Raw genomic sequence first — 21496 nt, forward strand, 5'->3', positions numbered from 1 at the left:
CCACAGGAGGGGTCCTGAGAAGGGATGTATGCACGCGTATGTGTATATGCGTGTGTGTAAGGTGTTGGAGCAGAGAGGCAGGAAGGAAGGAAGAATGGGGCACCCAGATGGGGCTCTGGTGAGCTATCCCTTCTCAAGAAGCTTCTCGAGAAGAAGCTTCTTGAGAAGAAGCAAACTATAATGTGCTTTCTGATGTGATGAGAGGTGATCAGGAAAGCTAGAGTGTGAACACACAGGGGTTCCTGGCCCTCCCCGCCCCCGCCAAGACTATAGAACACTCTAGTGTTTTCTGGGCTCCCTTTCAAGTTTCCTGCATTTGCTTAAAGGCACAGAAATGGAAAAACAGGCCTACGCGGGTAAGGCTCCTTTATCATAGCAGGAATTGGAATCCTAGGAATTCAAATCAGCCTCCCTTACCAAGATTTAGAGTTGCTTTTCATAGGAAAAGCAGCTATTTCCTCTCTTATGATGTCAGACCTTATATGAAATAAGGCTTCTTCTTTCAGCCCTCAGCAGAGGTGAAAAAAGAAAGGAAAAGAACATACTTTTTAGTTCAAAACCAGAAGTCTGAGAAGACATCTCATAAAACAGAACCACCCTTTTGTGATGTCTGCAAAGCTCTACCTTTGCGGGAAAAAAATTAAACACCAACCACAGGAAGTCTGCCTTCCTGGGGCCTGACAAGCCACAGTCATCAGGGAAGGGATCTTCCACATGGAAAGTCCTGATGGCCATGATCCAGAATCAAGTTGCTCCCATTTTGACCAAATTGAGGCACATCAAAACATGATTCTGGGAGGCTTTTGAAACAAACTGTGCAGAGGACATGCTCAACTAGTACCACAGAGAAATCACACAAGACAGGGATCTGCCCTGGAGCCCCTCCCTAGAAAGCAGCAGAGTCAGGTATCAGAGGTGGAAACTACTTTTGAAATTAGCTAAAAGGGACCTAGAAAAAGGCATGTTAGCAAATGCCAGAGACAGAGGAAGAAATGAGGTTCAGGAAATCTATAGTGTTCTTGGCGCAGGTTTCTCAAAGCTGTTCTCTGGAAGCTCTATCACTTACGTGCATTTCAGGAGCACAGCGGCCCAGTAGATCTATAAGGGCCGAATAAAATGACATGATTGCATTGCCCATATGCACGATTTCTTCTTCCTCTTCGTCGGCCTCCGTGCTGCTGAGAGAACCAACAGAGGGGAAGTGTGAGGAAGGCTGGCAGGCAGTGCCATGCTGGGAGACACAAGCACATTGATATGGAAGCACTCTGCTCTCCGTTCCCTTGGAACCTCATCTTCCTCTAGAAGTCCACAAAGTGGTTTCATTCATTAAGCTCGAGGAACCCAAATATTTGTCCATGACATTCACAGGATCCCATGAATCTTAAGGCATGAGTACCGACGTGAGCTGATCACAGACCATAACTCCTACCAACCTTTCAACCCCTTTTCCTCCCTGTGAGGGGATGATCCAGGGAAAGCACGCTGGACCAGGAGTCAGGAGGGCTCAGTCCCTGTCTTGGCTCTGTTGCTAATAAGCTATATGATCTTGGGTCTCAGTGTTTTTCTCATGTTGCTTGAGGAAGTGGGGAAAGCATATGTGTAGGGTCCTTTCCAGCTCTCCCAGGTCTGATGACAAAGAAAAAAGTCAACCGTCTAAAGAGGTTCTGCTGGGTTATACCCACTCTCTAGATTCCAGGGTCTCATCTAAAGGCTGTGATGAAGAAAGGGACATGATCCTGAGACTTGATAAAGGGAAAGTAAGACAATCAGATAATCTACCAACTATATCCTTAACATTTAAATAACATTATAGTGCTCTTTCCACATTCTGCAGCTTGCATTTTTTTAAGAAGTCAAATCAAAACACTTCCTTAATTAGTTCTCATGTTTTCAGAAGAAGAAGTGGAGGCACGATCTGTTTTTACAAATGAGGTATGGGATGAGACACTGTGGGACAAAATACTGAAGGAAACATGCTGAAGTTAGACAAGGAGTAGAACCTTGGTCCAGGCCTTTGCCTCCTACCCCATGGTGATGCTACAGGGAGGCTAAGAGTTTGCCACTTTGTGATTTCCAGCTGCGCTGAGCAGAGTAGAGAAAATGGAAGGGGTGAAGGTGATGCTGATCACTACGCTTACTGGGAGAGTCAAGACAACCCTGTGCTTGATGAAGTGTAAATGTTTTAGCTGTAACTGTGAAGAACACGTGCTTTCTCTATTACCTCCTAAATCATCCATAAACCAACAATATCTGAGAGCTCACCAATCGTATCTGTGCTGGAAGGCAACTCCTTTCACTTACACTTCTCTTTTGTATCCTTGAGAGGGGAGGTCAAGCGCGGGGTTCTCAGAGATCTTAATGGCACCCTGCATGGCCGCCAACAGTCCGTTTCCCCCCTCACCCCGCAGGGCCGGGCCGAAGCACTCTGGGCGTCTGATGAGCAGCTTGACCACGACGCTGGCATTTTCTTCCACACTTTCACCTAAGGGAGAAAGGCACTGTTTCCTTCTCAATGGAAAGCACAACCCCAGAATTGATCTCTAGTTGATGAGGCTGGGAGAACAGTATTTTGTTCAGCTTATCACCTACTCTTTTTTTGGTTTAGGTCAGTCCAGTGGGCAGTGGGAGTGGAGAAGGAACTAAGACATCTGTAACTGATTGAGGTCAGTTAGTTATAAACCCCACTCACTGCACTCGAACCAGGCTCATCTACTCTTAAGATTAGGAGTTGACACTGATGGAGAAAATGGTGGCTTTGATAAATTGGGTCAGGATCTGTTCATTTAAAGTATTAAGATCAACCATCACAGAACAGGTTTTTACTCTTCAGCTCAGGAGTTTGCACTGTAGAGATTATTTCCATATATTTAGGTCCTCAGAGGGCAGTTAATGAACTACTGAGTCTACCCTGGAATACTGATTCATTCACAAGTGACTTAGCGAACAGAAGAACTTTACATCTTTATTACCTCAGCGAGGGCATATGCAAATCTACTTCCTTCCTTGAAAGGAGGTAAGATGGTTACTCGCTGGTGTGCTTCAATTAACGTTTGGGGAAGTGACATATCAGCTTCTGATTCTGTTACCCTCATACTCTCACAGAGTCTAATACCTACCCTAGGACAGCCAGGTTTGTATGGATAGACTTCAGGTCATTTCTGGAATCATGTATCCAGATGAAGAATCTGCTTGGTAAAGTTTTATTGGTTACTCCTAAACTCGCTCTGTGGGAAGGCAGAGGTTGGAGAATTGTATTCTGTGGCATTTGTTTTTGGATGAACCAGATAACGAAGAAAGCGTCTCATTTCCTGATAAAGTGATTAAGGATAGCCATTCTTTTTTTTTTTTTTTAATTATACTTTAAGTTCTAGGGTGCCTGTGCACAATGTACAGGTTTGTTACATATGTATGTCTGTGCCATGTTGGTGTGCTGCACCCACTAACTCGTCCTTTCCAGTAGGTATATCTCCTAACGCTATCCCTTCCCCAGCCCCCCCACCCCAGGACAGGCCCTGGTGTGTGATGTTCCCCATCCTGTGTCCAAGTGTTCTCATTGTTAATTCCCACCTATGAGTGAGAACATGCAGTGTTTGGTTTTCTGTCCTTGCGATAGTTTGCTCACGTGTCTGTTGGCTGCATAAATGTCTTCTTTTGAGAAGTGTCTGTTCATATCCTTCGCCCGCTTTTTGATGGGGTTGATTTTTTCTTGTACATTTGTTTAGGTTCTTTGTAGATTCTGGATATTAGCCCTTTGTCAAATATTTTATTCTCAATAAAAAAATATACCTCTGTCTCAGATGAAATCCTAATTTGTATCTGAGAATTCATCTCTGAGCCAAGACTCAAGGGCGAGACTTTTTTCATGTCGTGTTAGCTAAAGCCTAAAGAAAAACTTCTCTACAGAATCATAAGAGGTACCTCATTTGTGTCTGAGAATTTATCCCTGAACCCAGTACTCAAAGGCAAGACTTTTTGATGTTATATATTGCAAGCTTGAAGAAAAACTTTTCTACAGAATCATAGGGTATTTCCTGGAGAACTGAGAGATAACAGAGGTTACAATGTGATACGCTGTTGTATTATTTATTCTTGTGCAAAAAATTACCTCAAATATTGGCAGGCTAGAACAATCAATGTTATCTCGCAGTATTTATACAGGCCAGGGATTTTGAAGTGGCTAAGCTAGGTGGTCCTGCCTTGCGATCTCCCATGAGGTGGCAGCTGCCGTCTTCCAAAAGCCTGTCTGGGACTGGAGCATCAGCTTCCACGTTCACTCACACAGCTGTTGGCAAGAGGCCTCAGCTGCATACTGGATGTTGCGTGGAGGCCTCAGTTGCACACTGGGTGTTGGGTGGAGGCCTCAGTTTCTTACCATGTTGACCTCTCCACAAGGCTGCTTGAGTGTTCTCATGATGTGGCAGCTGGCTTCCCACAGAGCAAATGATCCAGAAGGACAGTAAAGCAGAAGCCAAGCTGCCTTTAACAACCTGGTCACTTATTGTCACTCTGTTATATCCTATTCATTAGAAGTGAGTCACTAAGTCCAGCTCACATGTAAAGGGAGAATTAGGCTCTGTATTTTGGAGGGAAGAGCATCAAAGAATTTATAGACATATTTTGAAACCATCTTAGCAGTTTAAGTTCTATTTAATAAAACATTTTATGAATCAACTTAGAAGTGTTGGGAGTAAAGCTTTTTTTTTAAGAGACAGGGTCTAGGGTCTGGCTCTGTCACCCAGGCTGGAGTGCTGTGGCGTGATCTCAGCTCAGTGCAGCCTCACCCTCTAGGGTTCAAATGATCCTCCCACCTGAGCCTCTTGAGTAGCTGAGACTACAGGCACATGCTACCACAACTGGCTAACTGCTATTGTTGTATTTTTTTGTAAAAACCGGGTTTCACCATGTTGCCTAGGCTGGTCTCAAACTCCTGGACTCAAGGAATCCTGCCTTGGCCTCCCAAAGTGCTGGGATTATAGGCATGAGCCACCACATCCTGGCAGAGCATCTGAATGAGAACCCAGAAAAATCTAACTTCTTGTTCCAGCTTTTTAGTTCATCACTGTGTGAGTACGCACACTGCACAATCTCACTGGGTCTTTCCCCTCTTCAGATACGCATGCTCCATCTGGTTTTAGAGTGACTCTGTTAGTCTAACTCAGATGCAGAGATTTCTCCCATTATGCTCAGAGGAATGGGGATGGGGTGAGGTGGCAGCTGAGCTTGCTGTCTGAATGCTTGAAATTAACTCAGGCTCACCTCTCACACTACACTCAATCTTGAACATACCGAATGTGTCTCACAGCCCTGAAGAGTCTACCTCAGACCGCAGGTGCAGTCCTGTCCTAGAACTTGGCTTGCTGACATCCTCTTTTATCACTCAAGCTTTTGCACTGTGGGCAAAATCCAAGATTGTAAGCACGTACCACTCTAAGTTTTAGAATTGTGTAGCTCCATCCAGAAAAAATGTTATTAAACTGAATTTAAACAGCTAATCAGCTTCCATTCATGGTTTTACAGCTCGATCCTTCAAGAGTCTAAAATTTGTGTAAAGAACTTTGTCTTCGAGTTCTATCCAATGTATCACACATCCAAAAACAATCGGTTTTTATGAAACCAGAATCCATGTGAAGAAAATTCTCAGGAGATACTAAAAGGGTAAAATTATCATAATAACGGGATGGTGGAAAGAATCAACATATTCTGGAAAAAGAGAAACCAAAGAGAGCTTGAGAGACACTGCACAGTTTGTAGAAGACCTCAGAAAAGGCTATGATGCCGAGTGCTGTGCCCATGCTCTCCTACCAGTTGGGCCTACCATTTATACCTAATATAGTCTACTCACAGGAGGGACCCTTACAGAAAAGCACCAGGAGAATCTACATTGTTAAAAGCCAGTGGTTTCAGAGATAGATGTATCTCACAGTTCACTACCTTTGAATGGTTTTGGCCTCCAGTACTTATCAGGTAGCACATACATCAGCCCTCTCAGTTGTAATTTCTCACTACAAGAATAATAAAGCGAAAACATTGACGTTTTAAATATAAAAAATGGAGGAAAAAAACCCAACTCTGTTAATCAAACTTATTTAAATACTATACTCAGATTCTTTCAGTTACCTGGTGGAAATGCTTGTGGGGCAGTCACCGATTTTACCAGCATGTTGAATGCAACTTAGCTTTCCCCACAGTGATTGGTATCATGAAGTTGGTGGGATATAAAACCACAATATGCAGAAGTTGAAAAATCAGACTGTGAGTTCTACATTGAGCTTTCGATTGAAATTCATTTGCCCAATTAGCCTTATTTTATTCGAGTCTCAGGCCTTCAGAACTGAACTAATTGGGTCTGTTCCTGCAAGTGACCCAGGAAGCCAGCCCTTGATTACTGAATTGTGGACATCTGCGGAGAATGCAGAGCACACTCTAAGAGGAAGGAGCTGAAGTGTAACCATTGCTGCTAATTAGACACGGGACCAACCAAAAGAATTTCCAAAGGCTTCCCAAGGCAGAGAGGATGGCATGATTAGGAAGGAGAGGCAGTCTCTTCCCAATTACCTGTAGCTCAGCAAGCTTGACTGCTAACAAATCCAATGTGGTAAAGCTAGATACTGACCTGGAGGGCATTTTTCAAGAGGGAAGAGAGAGACTTGGGTAAATCAGTTTTGCCCAAGGGCTTGCAGCAATGCTTTTTGCTTGAGTTCTAATATGAATAATGAGCTTAATAACAGCATGAATGTTCACAGTGCCTTTCTTCAAAGGCTTCAACACTGTCTTCATGTTACTATTTTCTTTTCAATACTTCTGAACAGTTGGATGGAAATGGAAATGATTCTCCCCGTTTTACCCTGGTAAAACACTCATACTCACCACGGGGACAGTTAGCAGGGATACAATTATTTAATCTTCAGCCCATCACTTTTCTCACTCTCTCTGTTCTAATTCTAGTTTCTGTTTTAAAGTTCCATTGTCTGGAACACTGTTCTTCTTCCCATTCTTCTGATGTAAACCCTCAACTTAGGTAACTCCATTTCATCCTCCAGGAGGAGCTTAAACATGGGAACCCCAGAGGACCCATTCCTCTCAAACATCCTGTCCTCTTCCTTTGTGCCTGCTTTCCCTGTAAGACTGTACATGCCATAAGAACAGGACCCTATGTCTGAATTATCTAACACTGTGTGCTCAAGGGTCTTCCTAACATCTGGCATATCACAGGCATTCAAAGAATATATTTTTTCAGTAAGTCAATAGACTTCATTGAGACTCAAGGTAGAGACTTGAAATGACTGGATGAAAAACCAAAGGTGACTACCCATTGTTGCATTACAAAATTATCAGCCTCTGTTTACAAGAGCCTGCATCATCTACTACCTCAGATTTCAATTAGTCCTAAAGAAAAGAAACATATTCTCAATCAAGTCCCACCTCAGTAAGAGAGAACACAGGGCTCCAGCATGAATGAATGTACTCACACTCATTTAATTAATTTAGAGAATCAGAGGGGCAGGATAATGGCCGGGATCCAACACCTCTTTTTGCTAAATGCCATCTTTGATAGGGTGCCAGGCAACTTGTATGAACTAAGTATGGTATGTCCAAATAGTAAGGACATACCATCTTCTTTTTAGGGCCTTCCAGCCTGGGAAGGGATTAACTGGAGATGTGTCTATGAACCACTGTGATAGCACAGAGAGCAAACCAGGAATTGTTTGCCCATTTACTAATGAATTCAACTATCCATTGAGTCCACACTACACGCTAGTAACTGATCTAGAGACAGCAGACAAGTAGTGACAAGGACAGTCAAGCCTGAATCCCGGAATGAGACTAGTGGAACAGGACTACCCCAGCAGACCTGTGGACCTGCAGCAGAGCTTTCCTACCACCTTGCAGATATGTAAGAAATAAATGCTTATTATTTTATGCCTTTGAGATTATGAAGTTATTATGTAGCAGATACAGGCTGATATAAGAGAGTAGAAGGAGGGAATTCAGTTCCTATGCAACTTAGAGTGGCCCAGGTATAAGATAATAACAACTTGGGAGTAGAAAGTGGCCAGTGGAGATGGAGAGAAGATAGATTTCCAATATCTTTTAGATGCTGAATCAACAGAACTTGCTGATGAACTGAATGTGGGAATAAGGAAAAAAGTTGATTTAAGGATGCTCTCTAGACTTAGTCTGAGTATCTGAAAAGTTGGTGGAGCTAGTTAAGGAGATGGAGAATCCTCACGGAAGAACAGGTTTTGGGTGGTAATTACATACTCAGCTTTGAGACGTACAAAATTTAAGATGCATATGAGACCTCCAGGTAGAAATATCAAGTAGATAACCAGGATATACAAGTCTGGGGCTCAGGGAAGAGGACAAAGCTGGCAAAATACATTTGGGGATCATCAGTGTATGCATGGAATTCAAAGCCAAGGGACTGCATGAAATCATGCCAGGGTGGATGGCGCAGTAGTAGCCCAGATATTCTGAAGACCAGTATTTAATCACAGAATTGTGCTAAAATTTTGCCCATGTGTCTAGAGTTTGGGTCTATGTGGGGTTTTCATGAAATATGCCAAATAAAAATTGAATGCAATAGAAACCTGGAGTCAGAATTGAGGTGTGCTCTGACAAAATACAGGCATTCTCAACAAGATGATGAAAATCAGCCTTTGATGAGCACAAGGGTCATAATACTGCCATTCTGTGTGAATAATGTTGATGAAGCAGATTTTTTTTTTGTTTCATTCAGCTTAATTCCATAGTTTTATTGAAGTATCAGGCTTCGTTTACTACTCTTATCCATGAAATGGTTGATGAGACCCACATACATATATTAAGTAGGTTCTGGACTTTTTTTTTTTACTTTTATTTTTTAAATTGACAAGGTTCTGGACTTTTGAGTCCACTGCCAAGATACTCAGTTACCACTACCGCTGGAATCCCACAGGGGCCTTGGAGGCAAGCTGCTGAGAAATTTGCTCAGTGTGAAAAGAATGTAGTTGACATCCCTTCACCCCAGCCAGCTTTCCTCATTCTGGTGCTCTGGGCCTAGGTTTGCCGCTGGCTTCTTTATTTGAGGAATTTATTTTCTATTACTGGTAGCGTTTTGACTGTCTACTTATTTCTGGACTTTCATGCTGTTTCACTTTGAATTTTTACAGATGGAGGCACATTTCCTTGCCTCTGTCACTATAAGCCCTTTACCTGTCTGATAGATTTCCTTTCCTGTTCTCAGGTGTAAAGATTCCAGGAAGTCCAGTGGGAGAATGAAGAAGGTGGGGTATATGCAAGATTGTACAAGCTTTATACTATGGCTTGAATGATGGTGCGCCTCCAAAATTTATGTTGAAACTTAATCCCTAATGCAACAGTGTGTTAGGCCATTCTTGCATTGCCATAAAGAAATGCCTGAGACTGAGTAATTTATAAAGAAAAGAGGGTTAGGCTGGGCGTGGTGGCTTACACATTTAATCCCAGCACTTTGGGAGGCTGAGGCGGGTGGATCACGAGGTCAGGAGATCGAGACCATCCTGGTTAACATGGTGAAACCCCATCTCTACTAAAAATACAAAACATTAGCTGGGCATGGTGGCGGGCGCCTGCAGTCCCAGCTACTCGGGAGGCTGAGGCAGGAGAATGGTGTGAACCTGGGAGGCAGAGCTTCCAGTGAGCTGAGATCACACCACTGCACTCCAGCCTGGGCGACAGAGTGAGACTCCGTCTCAAAAGGAAAGAAAAAAAGAAAAAGAAAAGAGGTTTAATTGGCTCACTGTTTCTGCTGGCTGTACAGGAAACATGGTGCCAGCAACCACTTGGTTTCTGGTGAGGCCTTGGGAAGTTTTTACTCAGGGCAGAAGGTGAAGGGGGAGCAGGTGTCTCACATACAGAGAAGGAGAGAAAGAGTGGGAGGAAGGTACCACACACTTAAGCAACCAGAGCTTATGAGAACTCACTAGTGTGAGGACAGCACCAAGCCAAGAGGCATCTGCCCCCGTGATCCAAACACCTCCCACCAGGCCCCACCTCCAACATTAGGGATGACAATTCAACATGAGATTCAGAGGAGACAACATCCAAACCACAGTAAACAGTATTACAAAGTATGGCCTTTGGGTGGGCAAAGGATATGAACAGACACTTCTCAAAAGAAGACATTTATGCAGCCAACAGACACATGAAAAAATGCTCATCATCACTGGTCATCAGAGAAATGCAAATTAAAATCACAATGAGATACCATCTCACACCAGTTAGAATGACGATCATTAAAAAGTCAGGAAACAACAGGTGCTGGAGAGGACGTGGAGAAATAGGAACACTTTTACACTGTTGGTGGGACTGTAAACTAGTTCAACCATTGTGGAAGACAGTGTGGCGATTCCTCAAGGATCTAGAACCAGAAATACCATTTGACCCAACAATCCCATTACTGGGGATATACCCAAAGGATTATAAATCATGCTGCTATAAAGACACATGCACATGTGTTTATTGCTACACTATTCACAATAGCAGAGACTTGGAACCAACCCAAATGTCCATCAGTGATAGACTGGATTAAGAAAATGTGGCACATATACACCATGGAATAGTATGCAGCCATGAAAAAGGATGAGTTCATGTCCTTTGTAGGGACATGGATGCAGCTGGAAACCATCATTCTGAGCAAACTATCACAAGGACAGAAAACCGAACACCGCACGTTCTCACTCATAGGTGGGAACTGAACAATGAGATCACTTGGACACAGGATGGGAAACATCACAAACCAGGGCCTGTTGTGGGGTGGGGGGAGGGGATAGGGATAACATTAGGAGAAATACCTAATGTAAATGATGAGTTGACGGGTGCAACACATCAACATGGCACATGTATACATATGTAACAAACCTGCATGTTGTGCACATGTACCCTAGAACTTAAAGCATGATTAAAAAAAAAAAAAAAAAGAAGTGTGGACTTTGGGAGGTGATTAAGTTATAAGGATCTCTGCCCACATGAGTGGGATTAGTACACTTATACAAGGGTTTAAAATTTAAGGGATATTCTCTTGTCCTTCAAGTGATTCTGCCATGTGAGTACACAGTGTTCCTCCTCTCCAGAGGATGCAGCAACATGGTACTATCTTGGAAGCAGACAGCAGCCCTCCCAGACATCAATCTTTACTGGTGCCTTGTTCTTGAACTTCCCAGTCTTCAGAGCTGTGAGAAATAAATTTCTGTCTTTATAAATTATCCAGTCTCAGGTTATTTTGTTACTGCAGTATAAATGGACTAAGATACCTTGTAGTTAGTACAAAGGTATAACATAGATGTTAAGAATCCAACTGCAACTAGCCATATCTCAAATGTACCTTATATTCTACCTTCTTATCGCTCTAGCATGATGTGTCTCCTGAGTACAACATTGCGATGTTGTTCCTGTTTGTCTTAAACTGTTATTTAAATCTTTTGCCACTGGTTAATTTTTCAAGAGTCTGCCGAATCTTTTCAACTGTTTTATAAATTTGAGAACAAAACTATGTCTCACACATTTAGCCCTAACCATGCCTCGTCTAGTACGAATCACACTGAAGAATGGTTAACATGCCCTTTCTGACTCTAAAAACATGAACACAAGGGCAGAAATAAACCAGATGATTCTTAAGTGTCTACACCTTATATACCCTTCAAAGCTGAGATGACACTTTGTACTCTCAACCCAAAAAGATGTATGTCTCCCAGCACAACAGTCTATCCATATGCTCCCCCTATAGGACTCTGTTAAACTATATCCATTTATTTCAAGATGTTATTCAACACTTGCCTTCTTCCTTATGCATCCCTTGACTAATTCTACCAGATTCCAACAAACACCATCATTTTGGCATGCCAACAGTCCCATGTGTCACTATGTAGGTAGGTGTGGTTGATTATAAAGTTTTTAGTAATGATTCCACACATGTTTCTGACCACTGTACTTGGGTTTTCTCTGCTTCTTGCTTTGAGTTGCAGGAAGTGACTTCTGGGCAGGACTTCTAAAGCATCACGTTTCATAGCCCCTCATAGACTCTTCACATGTCACATGATGGATGCCCAAGTTATGCCCGCCGATAATAAATCTACCTAGGAAAGCAGATTCAGCAAAACTAGGAGACATTATGTTCCTTAAACTAAGTTCGTAGTCTGGGGAAGATATTGCTGTAACTCTCCAAGGACGCTAAGAAAACACAGAATAACTTTTCCATTTTCTTGTGGATAGGAAATCTTTTCCTTCTCAGAATCTACAATAGGAAGGGATTAATCTCAGACACCCAAACATATCTGTGCTTAGCCTGGCTACAGTGTTTGCAACCGCCAGGAAAATAGAAGCTTATCGACTTCATTACTTTCAGAGTTAAACACAACCCAAAAATTCTCAACAGCTAATAAAAATAAAGAGAAGCAAATTACATGCCTTAAAACATTTTCTTACAGACAAATATTTAAGAAGATTTACTACAAACATTAAGAAATAATAGTAAAATAATGTTAGAAAGAGTTTTCTCATTCCATTATTTTGATATACAAAAACTTTTGATTTGGCTTAACATTTTTAAAATTAGCACCAAACAGTGATTAAATAATACGACAATTTTTGACAAGCTCAAAGGAGAAAATGTTGTTTTTCCTTGTTCATTAGGGAGACAGGAAGACAATAGTATACAACGGTTCATAAAGTTTGGCCTCTGGAATCAAACTGCTTGATTCAATTTCTGGCTTTACTTTCTATTACCTATGAGACTCTGGGCAAGGTATTTAATCTAAGCTTCAGGGTCTTCATCTATAAGATGAAGATAATTGCATCCACTTGTTGTGGTCTGAATATTTGTGTCCCCCGACCCTCCAAAATTCATGTTGAAATCCTAACTGTTAAGGTGACAATATTAGGCAGTAGGGCCTTTGGTGGGTGATTAAGTCATAAGGGCAGAGCCCTCATGAATGGGATTTGTGCCATTATAAAAGAGGCCCCAGAGAGCTGCCTTGCCTCTTCCACCATGTGAGAACACAGTGAGAAGGCACCATCTATGAACCAGAAACCTCACCAGACACTGAATCTGCCAGTACCTTGGTCCTGGACTTCCCAGCTTTCAGAAGTGTAAGAAACAAATTTATGTTGTTTATAAGCTACCTTGTCTATGGTATTTTGTTACGGCAACCTGAACAGCCTAAGATGCTTCCCTCAATGGATTGTCGTATAATTTATGTTAATATATGTAAAAGTGTTTGGAACAGTGCCTGGCACATGGTAAACGCTCAATAAGTGTTAGCTGTTATCATCCTCACCACAATCCTCGCCACCCGCATCATCACTCACCATCATTCACCACTCACCCTTACAATCCTGTATGACCATGCACCATCCAACCATCATATCCCATCATCACCATCATCATCACCCACCACCATCACCATGTCTACCTTCACTAACCACCACCCACCTCAATCACCCTACAACTCACTATAGCCACTGACCGACTATCATATTCCACTATCACTAGCATCATCACCATTCATCACCCACTATCACAGCTCCCACTACCACTCACCATTACCCACCATGAACACCCCTACCACCTACCATCGTCTACCACACCCACCATGAATGCTCCCGTCATCTGCCACGATTCCTTATATCACTTTGATCTTTCGTTGCAGAGCAGAGGTCACAAAAGTATCCAGAAAGTCCTTTTGAACCACCTTTTAGACAGAAGGACTTATAAAGGGCTTCGAGATCCCAAAGAAATCTATTTGTTACAGTTTTCCCATTTCAAATGCCCTACCACTCTCATAAAGGTCATGAACAACAACTATCATAACGACAAGTTTATAAGGTTTCCGGCACTGGGCTGATCTGAGTTTTCCAGGGATTATTTCATTTAAGCCTCACAACTCTGTGAGGCATACATTATTATCATCTCTGTTTTACATAAAAAAAAGCACCGAGGTTAGGTATTTTGACTAACTTGCTTAAATTCACACAACTAGCCAATGATAGAGCCAAATTCGAACCCAAGATACTCCATTCTCCAGCCCAAACTCCTCTGTAACATTCTGTTGTGATTGAGCCACTATTCCTCCTCCTAAGTATTCAGAAATATTCTCACTTTTCTTTTTCATACTCTCCATATTTTTTTTTCATGCCTTTGCCTATGGCAACCTACTGTGAAGCATTTGAGCTACTGATGGACTGCAAATCTACTTAGTTCTAATCTGTTGATTGACGGATTTCTATCCTATAAATTCAATTAAGGGTATCTCTATATGGGTATCGTACACAGAAAAATCAATACAATGTGACCCAAGCCAAGCGTATTACTTTCCATCTCAAATCATTTTGCTTCTTCTGACATCTTTCTTTCTTTCTCTCTACCCTGAAATCTCTAAGCTTCAATGTGACCTCTGTACCTCTGTTCCTTTTCTCTCAACATACCTAGGCTCCGCCATCAACATCACCATTCAGTCCTTGATACAGTTTGGATATTTGTCCCTGCCCAAATCTCATGTTGAACTGTCATCCCCAATGCTGGAGGTGGGGCCCGGTGGGAGGTGTTTGAATTGTGGGGGCAGATGCCTCACGGCGTGGTGCCGTCTTCACGATAGTGAGTTCTTCAGAGATTGTGGGGAAAAGAAAGAGAGATCAGACTATTACTGTGTCTATATAGAAAGAAGTAGACATAAGAGACTCCATTTTGTTCTGTATTTGAGATTCTGTTAATCTGTGACCCTACCCCCAACCTTGTCCTTGCAACATACATGTGCTGTAGTGACTCAAGGTTTAACGGATTTTGGGCTGTGCAGGGTGTGCTTTGTTAAACAAGTGCCTGAAGGCAGTGTGCTTGTGAAAAGTCATCAACATTCTCTTAATCTCAAGTATTCAGGGACACGTACACTGCCAAAGGTCGCAGGGACCTCTGCCTAGGAAAGCTAGGTATTGTCCAAAGTTTCTCCCCATGTGATAGTCTGAAATATGGCCTCGTGGGAAGGGAAAGACCTAATCGTCCCCCAGCCTGACATCCGTGAAGGGTCTGTGCTGAGGAGGACTAGTATAAGAGGAAAGGCGGCCTCTTGGTAGTTGAGATAGGGAAAAGCATCTGTCTCCTGCCCCTCCCTGAAAATGGAACATCTCTGTGTAAAACCCGATTGTAAGTTCTGTTTACTGAGAAAGGAGAAAACCGCCTTAGGGCAAAAGGTGGGACTTGCTAGCACAATGCTGCTCTTTATGCACTAAAAAGGTTTATGGAGATGTTTGCATATGCGTATCTACGCACAGCACTTTTCCTTAAACTTATGTCACAGAGATCTTTATTCATGTCTTACTGCTGACCTTCTCCCTACGATGATCCTATTATCCTGCTACTTCCCTTTTTCTAAGATGGTAAAGATAATTATCAATAAATACTGAGGGAACTCAGAGACCGGTGCCGGCGTGGGTCCTCTGTATGCTGAGCACCGGTCCCCTGGGCCCACTTTTTCTTTCTCTATACTTTGTGTCTCATTTCTTTTCTCAAGTCTCTCGTTCCACCTAACAAATGCAGGCCCACACGTGTGTAGGGGCAGGCCACCCCTTCAGAGATCTGGCCATTTAAAAGTGTGTGGCACCTCCTCCTTGCCCTACGCCTGCTTTTACCACATGATGTGCCTATTTCCCCTTTACCTTCTGCAATAATTGAAATCTCCTGGAGGCTTCACCAGAAGCCAAGCAGATGCTAGCACCATGCTTCCTGTAAAGCCTGCAGAACCACAAGCCAATTAAACTTCTTTTATTAATAAATCACCCAGTTTCAGGTTTTTATTTTTATAGCAATGCAAGAATGGCCTCATACTGAAAATTTGTATCAAAGAGTGGGGTATTGCATAAGACACCTGAATATGTGGAAGCAGCTTCAGAATTGAGTAGGCAGCAGAGACTGAAAGCGTTTGAAGTGCTCAGAAGAAAATGACAGAAAGTTTGAACTTCTTGAAGACTAGTGAAATGGTTGTGACCAAAGTGCTGACAGTGAAGTCCAAGCTGCTGAGGTCTCAGATGGAAATGAGGAACTTATTTGGAACTGGAGCAAAGATCATGCAAATTATGCATTAGCAAAGAACTTGGCTGCATTGCGTTCACGCCTTAGGGATTGGTGGAAGTTTGAACTTGAGAGTGATGACCTAGGGTATCCTGGTGGAAGACACTTCTAAGCAGCAAAGTGTTCAAGAAGTGGCATGGCTGCTTCTAACAACCTGTGTTCAGATGTGAGAATGAAGAAATGACTTAAAGTTGGAAATTTATTTAAACAAGAACAGAGTGTAAAAGTTTGGAAAATTTGTGCCTGGCCATGTGGCAGAGAAAGAAGCAGCTTTTTCAGAAGAGGAAATCAAGTGGCAGGTAGAGCAACTACTTACTAGAGATATGTGCATGACTAAAAAGGAGCCAAGCGCTAATATCCAAGACAGTGAGGAAAAGGCCTCAAAGGCATTTCAGAGACCTTCACGGCAGCCCCACCCATCACAGGCCCAGAGGCTTAGGAGGGAAGAATTAATTTGTGGGCCAGGCCCAGGGCAGCCTCATGACATTGCTCCCCATATATCCTGGCTGCTCCAACTCTATCTGTGGCTCAAATGGGCCTAGCTATAGCTCAGGCTGCAGCTTTGGAGAACACAAGCCATAACTCTTGGCAGCTTCCATGTAGTGTTAAGCCTATAGGTATGCAAAATGCAACAGTGGAGAACACTTGTCAGCCTCCACCTAGATTTCAGAGGATGTATGGAAAAGCCTGGGTCCCCAGGCAGTATCCTGCTGCAGGGGTGGAGCCCCACAGAATACCTCTACTAGGGCAGTACAGAGGGGAAATATGGGGTTGGAGGCTCCATGCAGAGTCCCTCCTGGGGTACTGCCTAGTGGAGCTGTGGGGAGGGGCTACCACTCTCCAGACCCCAGGATGGTAGATTCACTGGCATGCCTATAGTCCCAGCTACTTGAAAGGCTGAGATGGGAGGATTGCTTGAGCCTGGGAGGTTGAGGCTGCAGTGAGCTGAGATTGTACCACTGCACTCCAGCCTGGGTGACAGACCGAGACCTTATCTCAAAACAAACAAACAAACAAACAAACAAAAAAAAGGTATGGCACCTCGAGCCTCTCCACTCTCTCCCTCTTCTTCCTGCTTTCACCATGTGACATGCCTATTCCATCTTTGCCTTCTGCCATGATTGGAAGCTCCCTGAGGCTTTACTGGAAGTGTAGTAGATACCAGCACCATGCTTCCTATAAAGCCTGCAGAATTGTAAGCCAATTAAATTTCTTTTCTTAATAAATTATCAAGTCTCAGGTACTTATTTATAGCAATGCAAGAATGGCCTAATACAGTCCTATGAATTCCACCTCTGTAATTTGTTTGAAATGTATCTCTTCCACTCCCTTTTACCAACACCCTAATAATTTATAAACTCATTATTCTAACCTGAGCATAGAACCCATAAGTGGGTATCAACCCATCAGTCTCTCTTCTGTTAAAAAGTTTTGCAGTTCTCTACACACTGAATCAATACTAAATTTTCAACTTGGCATTTAGGTTTTCCCCATTATAACCACCTACCTTTTAAACCTCATGTCTTACCACTGCCATCCATGCAGCTACCCTCCAGACTGACAGATCATTGGGTATCTTAGTCTGTTTTGTGCTGCTACAACAGAATATCAAAGACTAGGTAATTTATAAAATATAGAGGTTTATTTGGCTCATGGTTCAGGAGGCTGGGAAGTCCAAGATCAAGGGGGTGCACCTGTTAAGGGCCTTCTTGCTGCATCATAACACGGCAGAAGGCATCGCATGGCAAGAGAGTGTGCACAAGAAAGCAAGATATTGAACTTGTGGCCTCAAGCCATTTTATAATGGGCATTGATCCATTCATGAGGTGTTAGGTCCTCATGACCTAACACCTCCAATTAGGCCCCATCTCCCAACTCACGGGATTGTTTCTAAAACATGCTTTTTAGGGGACACATTTAAACAATAGCACTAGGTTTCCTAAGCGCAGCATGCTTTAGCCTTTGAGCCACTGTACATGCTGCTCCTTAACTGAATCTATGTATTTGGAAACTTGACCTTTCAAAGCTTATCTCTAACATCACCTCCTCCATTAGGCCTTTTCTGATCTCCTCAATAAGTTTCCTCTCTTGAACCCCTTCAGTGCTCTCTCCCTGCCTTACTCCACTTATTTTTATTGTAGTGATCTCTGTCCATGTCTACTCCCCTTAAAAGACTGAAAATTCTTTGAAAGGAGAAGCCGACATCCTTTGCCAAAATTAGACATGGCTCTTGTTAGATATGAGTTCTAAATTTCTTTTCAAAGAATTAGTATGTCCATATGTTCAATACTTTGTCTTCCAGTTTTAAACTTCCTCGTAAAGCAAACTTTTTCGATTATCTACTCCACCCTGACTCATTCTGATCACCTGCTCCACCCTAACTCATTCCAATTACCTGCTCCCTGCTCTGTCTTGACTCCCACCAAAGCACTCACCCTGTCATTCTATTTAAACTAGCCAGTGGGAATTAGTTTAGCCTCTGTGGTCTAACCCTAGCCAATAGGGGAATGACACAGCAGCAGGGGCCATGTGCATCAGGAATAAGAACCCCTTTCCCTCCCTTGTCCAAATGTGAGCTCACCATTGCTCCATCTGTAAGGGTGCACCCTTCTATAGAAGTACCTTGCCTTGCTGAGAATTAAAAAGAAAATTTTATATTCAAGTGCTATTTCTTTTGCGGCATCGAAACTTTATATATATAACACTATTACAGAGACAAAATAAACATTAAACTAAAACCCACAAACGTTTGTATTGATGGGTCATTTTGCCAGAGTTTGTTGCATTATAAAATTGTAGTGCAGAAAATATATTGAAAAGATATAAAATAATCTGAAAACAAAAGGGATGGACCAAACATTTTGGTCTAGAGTTTAGTTCAATATGGGTGTACCTAACCCACAAAAGCAAGTGTTAGAATTTAGGCAGTCTGGGTAGAACGAGAGCCAGTGGATTCCTTTACCTCCACAATCCAGGTAGATGGTCTCATAAAATGACTCAAAAAGCTCTTGATCTTGACTGTGAAGGTGACCAAGATGAATAAATTGGTCCTGGCTTGATCAGATTTGTCTGCAAACAATCTATTTACATAATTTGGTGAGCTGTATAAATTCTTAAAATCCAGTTCATACACCCACAAATTTGCTTTACTCCTACATTAACTCTGCATTAATTCTGGACATGTGATAATTCGGATACAAAGTGAACCAGGCTATTAGAGGATACTCTAAAACTGCCCTCAAGAGAAGAAAATGGAGGTTAACAAAGCTGGTGATAAATACAGAAGGATGCAGTGATGAATACACGGAGAGAAGCAGAGAGAGTTGGTTAGGAAGTTGGCTGGGTGGGTCCCAGGGGAATAAAACACAACCACCTCAAGGCCTGCAATCTAACCAGGACAAGGAGAAAAGAAAACAGTTAAATATTAAGACTATATTTAGTAGTATAAATAGTATAGCTTAGTATGGTGAAGAAAAGTAAGCAGGTGAAATGGGAGGGTAGAGACACAATAAGAAAAGCACTTGGGAATATAATGATTACATTATGTCAACATATTTTGAGACAAATTCTTATACTTAGAACAATTAGCATGATTGTGTGTTAGCTGCAATCTCTCTTTGAGATCACCTAACCTGCTTAGTACAATTTGTTAGCCTGGAACCCCAAACTAAGAGAAGACAGAGGGACTATAAGTATAATGTCAATACAAGTGAATTAGTATTATAACAAAAATTCTTAGGAGACAACGCTTATTTTCAAGAAAGTACCCCACTTATTTTACATAATATTCAGCATATCATTCCAGTGCAACTAAAGAATTCTGGTAGTGTTGGAATTCACTATAAATGGGAGGTAGATTGTATTATGAAGAATAACATTTAGGGTTGCTATAGCCATTTTTTTCTCCTAGGAGTTTACTTATTTTTTACAGCTACTCAGTTATACTTGATTTTATTCATTCACCCATCCATCCATCCATCCATCCATCCATCCATCCATCCATCCATCGAACAGTCCAGGGATCCAGATGCACATATGCATTTAGCTCTGTAAAACAGATGAGGTATCAACTGTGATATTCATAAGGTCCCCTTTTACAGTGCAGAGAGGCCACACGTCCAACCTCAGGCAGTGAGTTTCTTGCTGGATCTGGGACTAATGCTCAGTGCTCTGTTCACTTGACTCTACTCTTTATCTTTATCTGGCCTGATTCTCTCCGAAATTTCTCTTGCCAGCCACCAAACCCCTGTGATTCTCCTGGAGATTTCTCTTGCCAGCCACCTAACCCCTATTTTTGGATCAGAAGCAATGGAAAGGATATCCTTTTCCTTGTACGTATCCATGATCATGCTATTCTGGGTATAAAAGGTATGGAAAAATGTGGGACTCACTGTTCACGAAGACGGCAAACCTCAGGAAGGACAGGTAGCGTTCCCCTTCGATGGGGTTCCAGCCGACGTCAGGGTATCCTTTGGCCAGAAGCATGGGGCAGCTCTGCAGGCCACAGCCTGCCAAGTAGGTCACCACCTGCCAGAAATAGTACAAAAGTGTTCTCTCACACGCATTAGGATGGCTATTAAAAAACACACCTCAAAAAATAAGAAGTGTTGGCTGAGGATGTGGAGAAGGTGGAACTCTTGTGCACTGCTCGTGAGAATGTAAAATGGTACAGCCACTGTGGAAAACAGTACTAGACATCCTCAGAAAATTAAAATCAGAATCAATATCAGAATTAATTGTGATTTAATTAAATTAATTAATTAGTTCTGATTTAATTAAATCAGATTAATTAAAATCAGACTTAATGACCCAGCAATTCCACTTCTGGGTATATACCCCCAAATAATTGAAAGCTAAAATGTGGAAGGAGCCCACGTGGCCATTGATGGATGAATGAACGAATAAGCAAAATGTGATATATACCTACAATGGGATATTCAGCCTTCAACAGGAACAGAATTTTGATATATGTTACAATGTGACAAACGTTGAGGACACACGCTAAGTGAAACAAGCCAGTCACAAAACAACAAATACTGTATCGTTCCATTCTTATGAGGTAATTCCAGTAGTAAAACCCATAAAGACAGAAAGTAGAACGGCAGTTGCCAGGGACTTGGGCTCCCCTGGGCTCCTTCCATTCTTGGGAAGAATGGAAGGTTATTGTGAAATGGGCCTAGAATTTCAGTTTTACAAGATGGAAAGAGTTATGGAGATAGATGGTGGTGACAGTTCAACATTACAAAAGTACCGAATACTACATATACAGTTAAATACACAGTTAAAAAATTTCAAGATCGTAAAATATGCATTTTGTATATTTTAACAAAATAAAATTTAAAAATAAATCTTACACATATATAAGAAACAAAAAAAACTGCTCAATTTTTTTTTTTTTTTTTTACCGGATAGCTATGA

The 21496-nt window shown here is 42.1% G+C and overlaps 1 protein-coding gene across 2 annotated transcripts in view; it reads right to left on the minus strand.

The window, feature by feature from the left end:
* RYR3 (ryanodine receptor 3) overlaps window positions 1–21496 on the minus strand; it is a 407410-nt gene that overhangs the window by 150934 nt on the left and 234980 nt on the right. For both annotated transcript variants that reach the window (XM_030930996.1, XM_030930995.1), the window contains exons 42-44: window positions 20470–20605; window positions 2302–2482; window positions 1067–1178 (exon numbers count right to left, since the gene is read on the minus strand). In XM_030930996.1, the coding sequence (XP_030786856.1) occupies window positions 1067–1178; window positions 2302–2482; window positions 20470–20605 (429 nt within the window). The remainder of the gene's footprint in view (window positions 1–1066; window positions 1179–2301; window positions 2483–20469; window positions 20606–21496) is intronic.

This window comes from Rhinopithecus roxellana, chromosome 5, assembly GCF_007565055.1.
Source record: "Rhinopithecus roxellana isolate Shanxi Qingling chromosome 5, ASM756505v1, whole genome shotgun sequence".
Taxonomy (NCBI): domain Eukaryota; kingdom Metazoa; phylum Chordata; class Mammalia; order Primates; family Cercopithecidae; genus Rhinopithecus; species Rhinopithecus roxellana.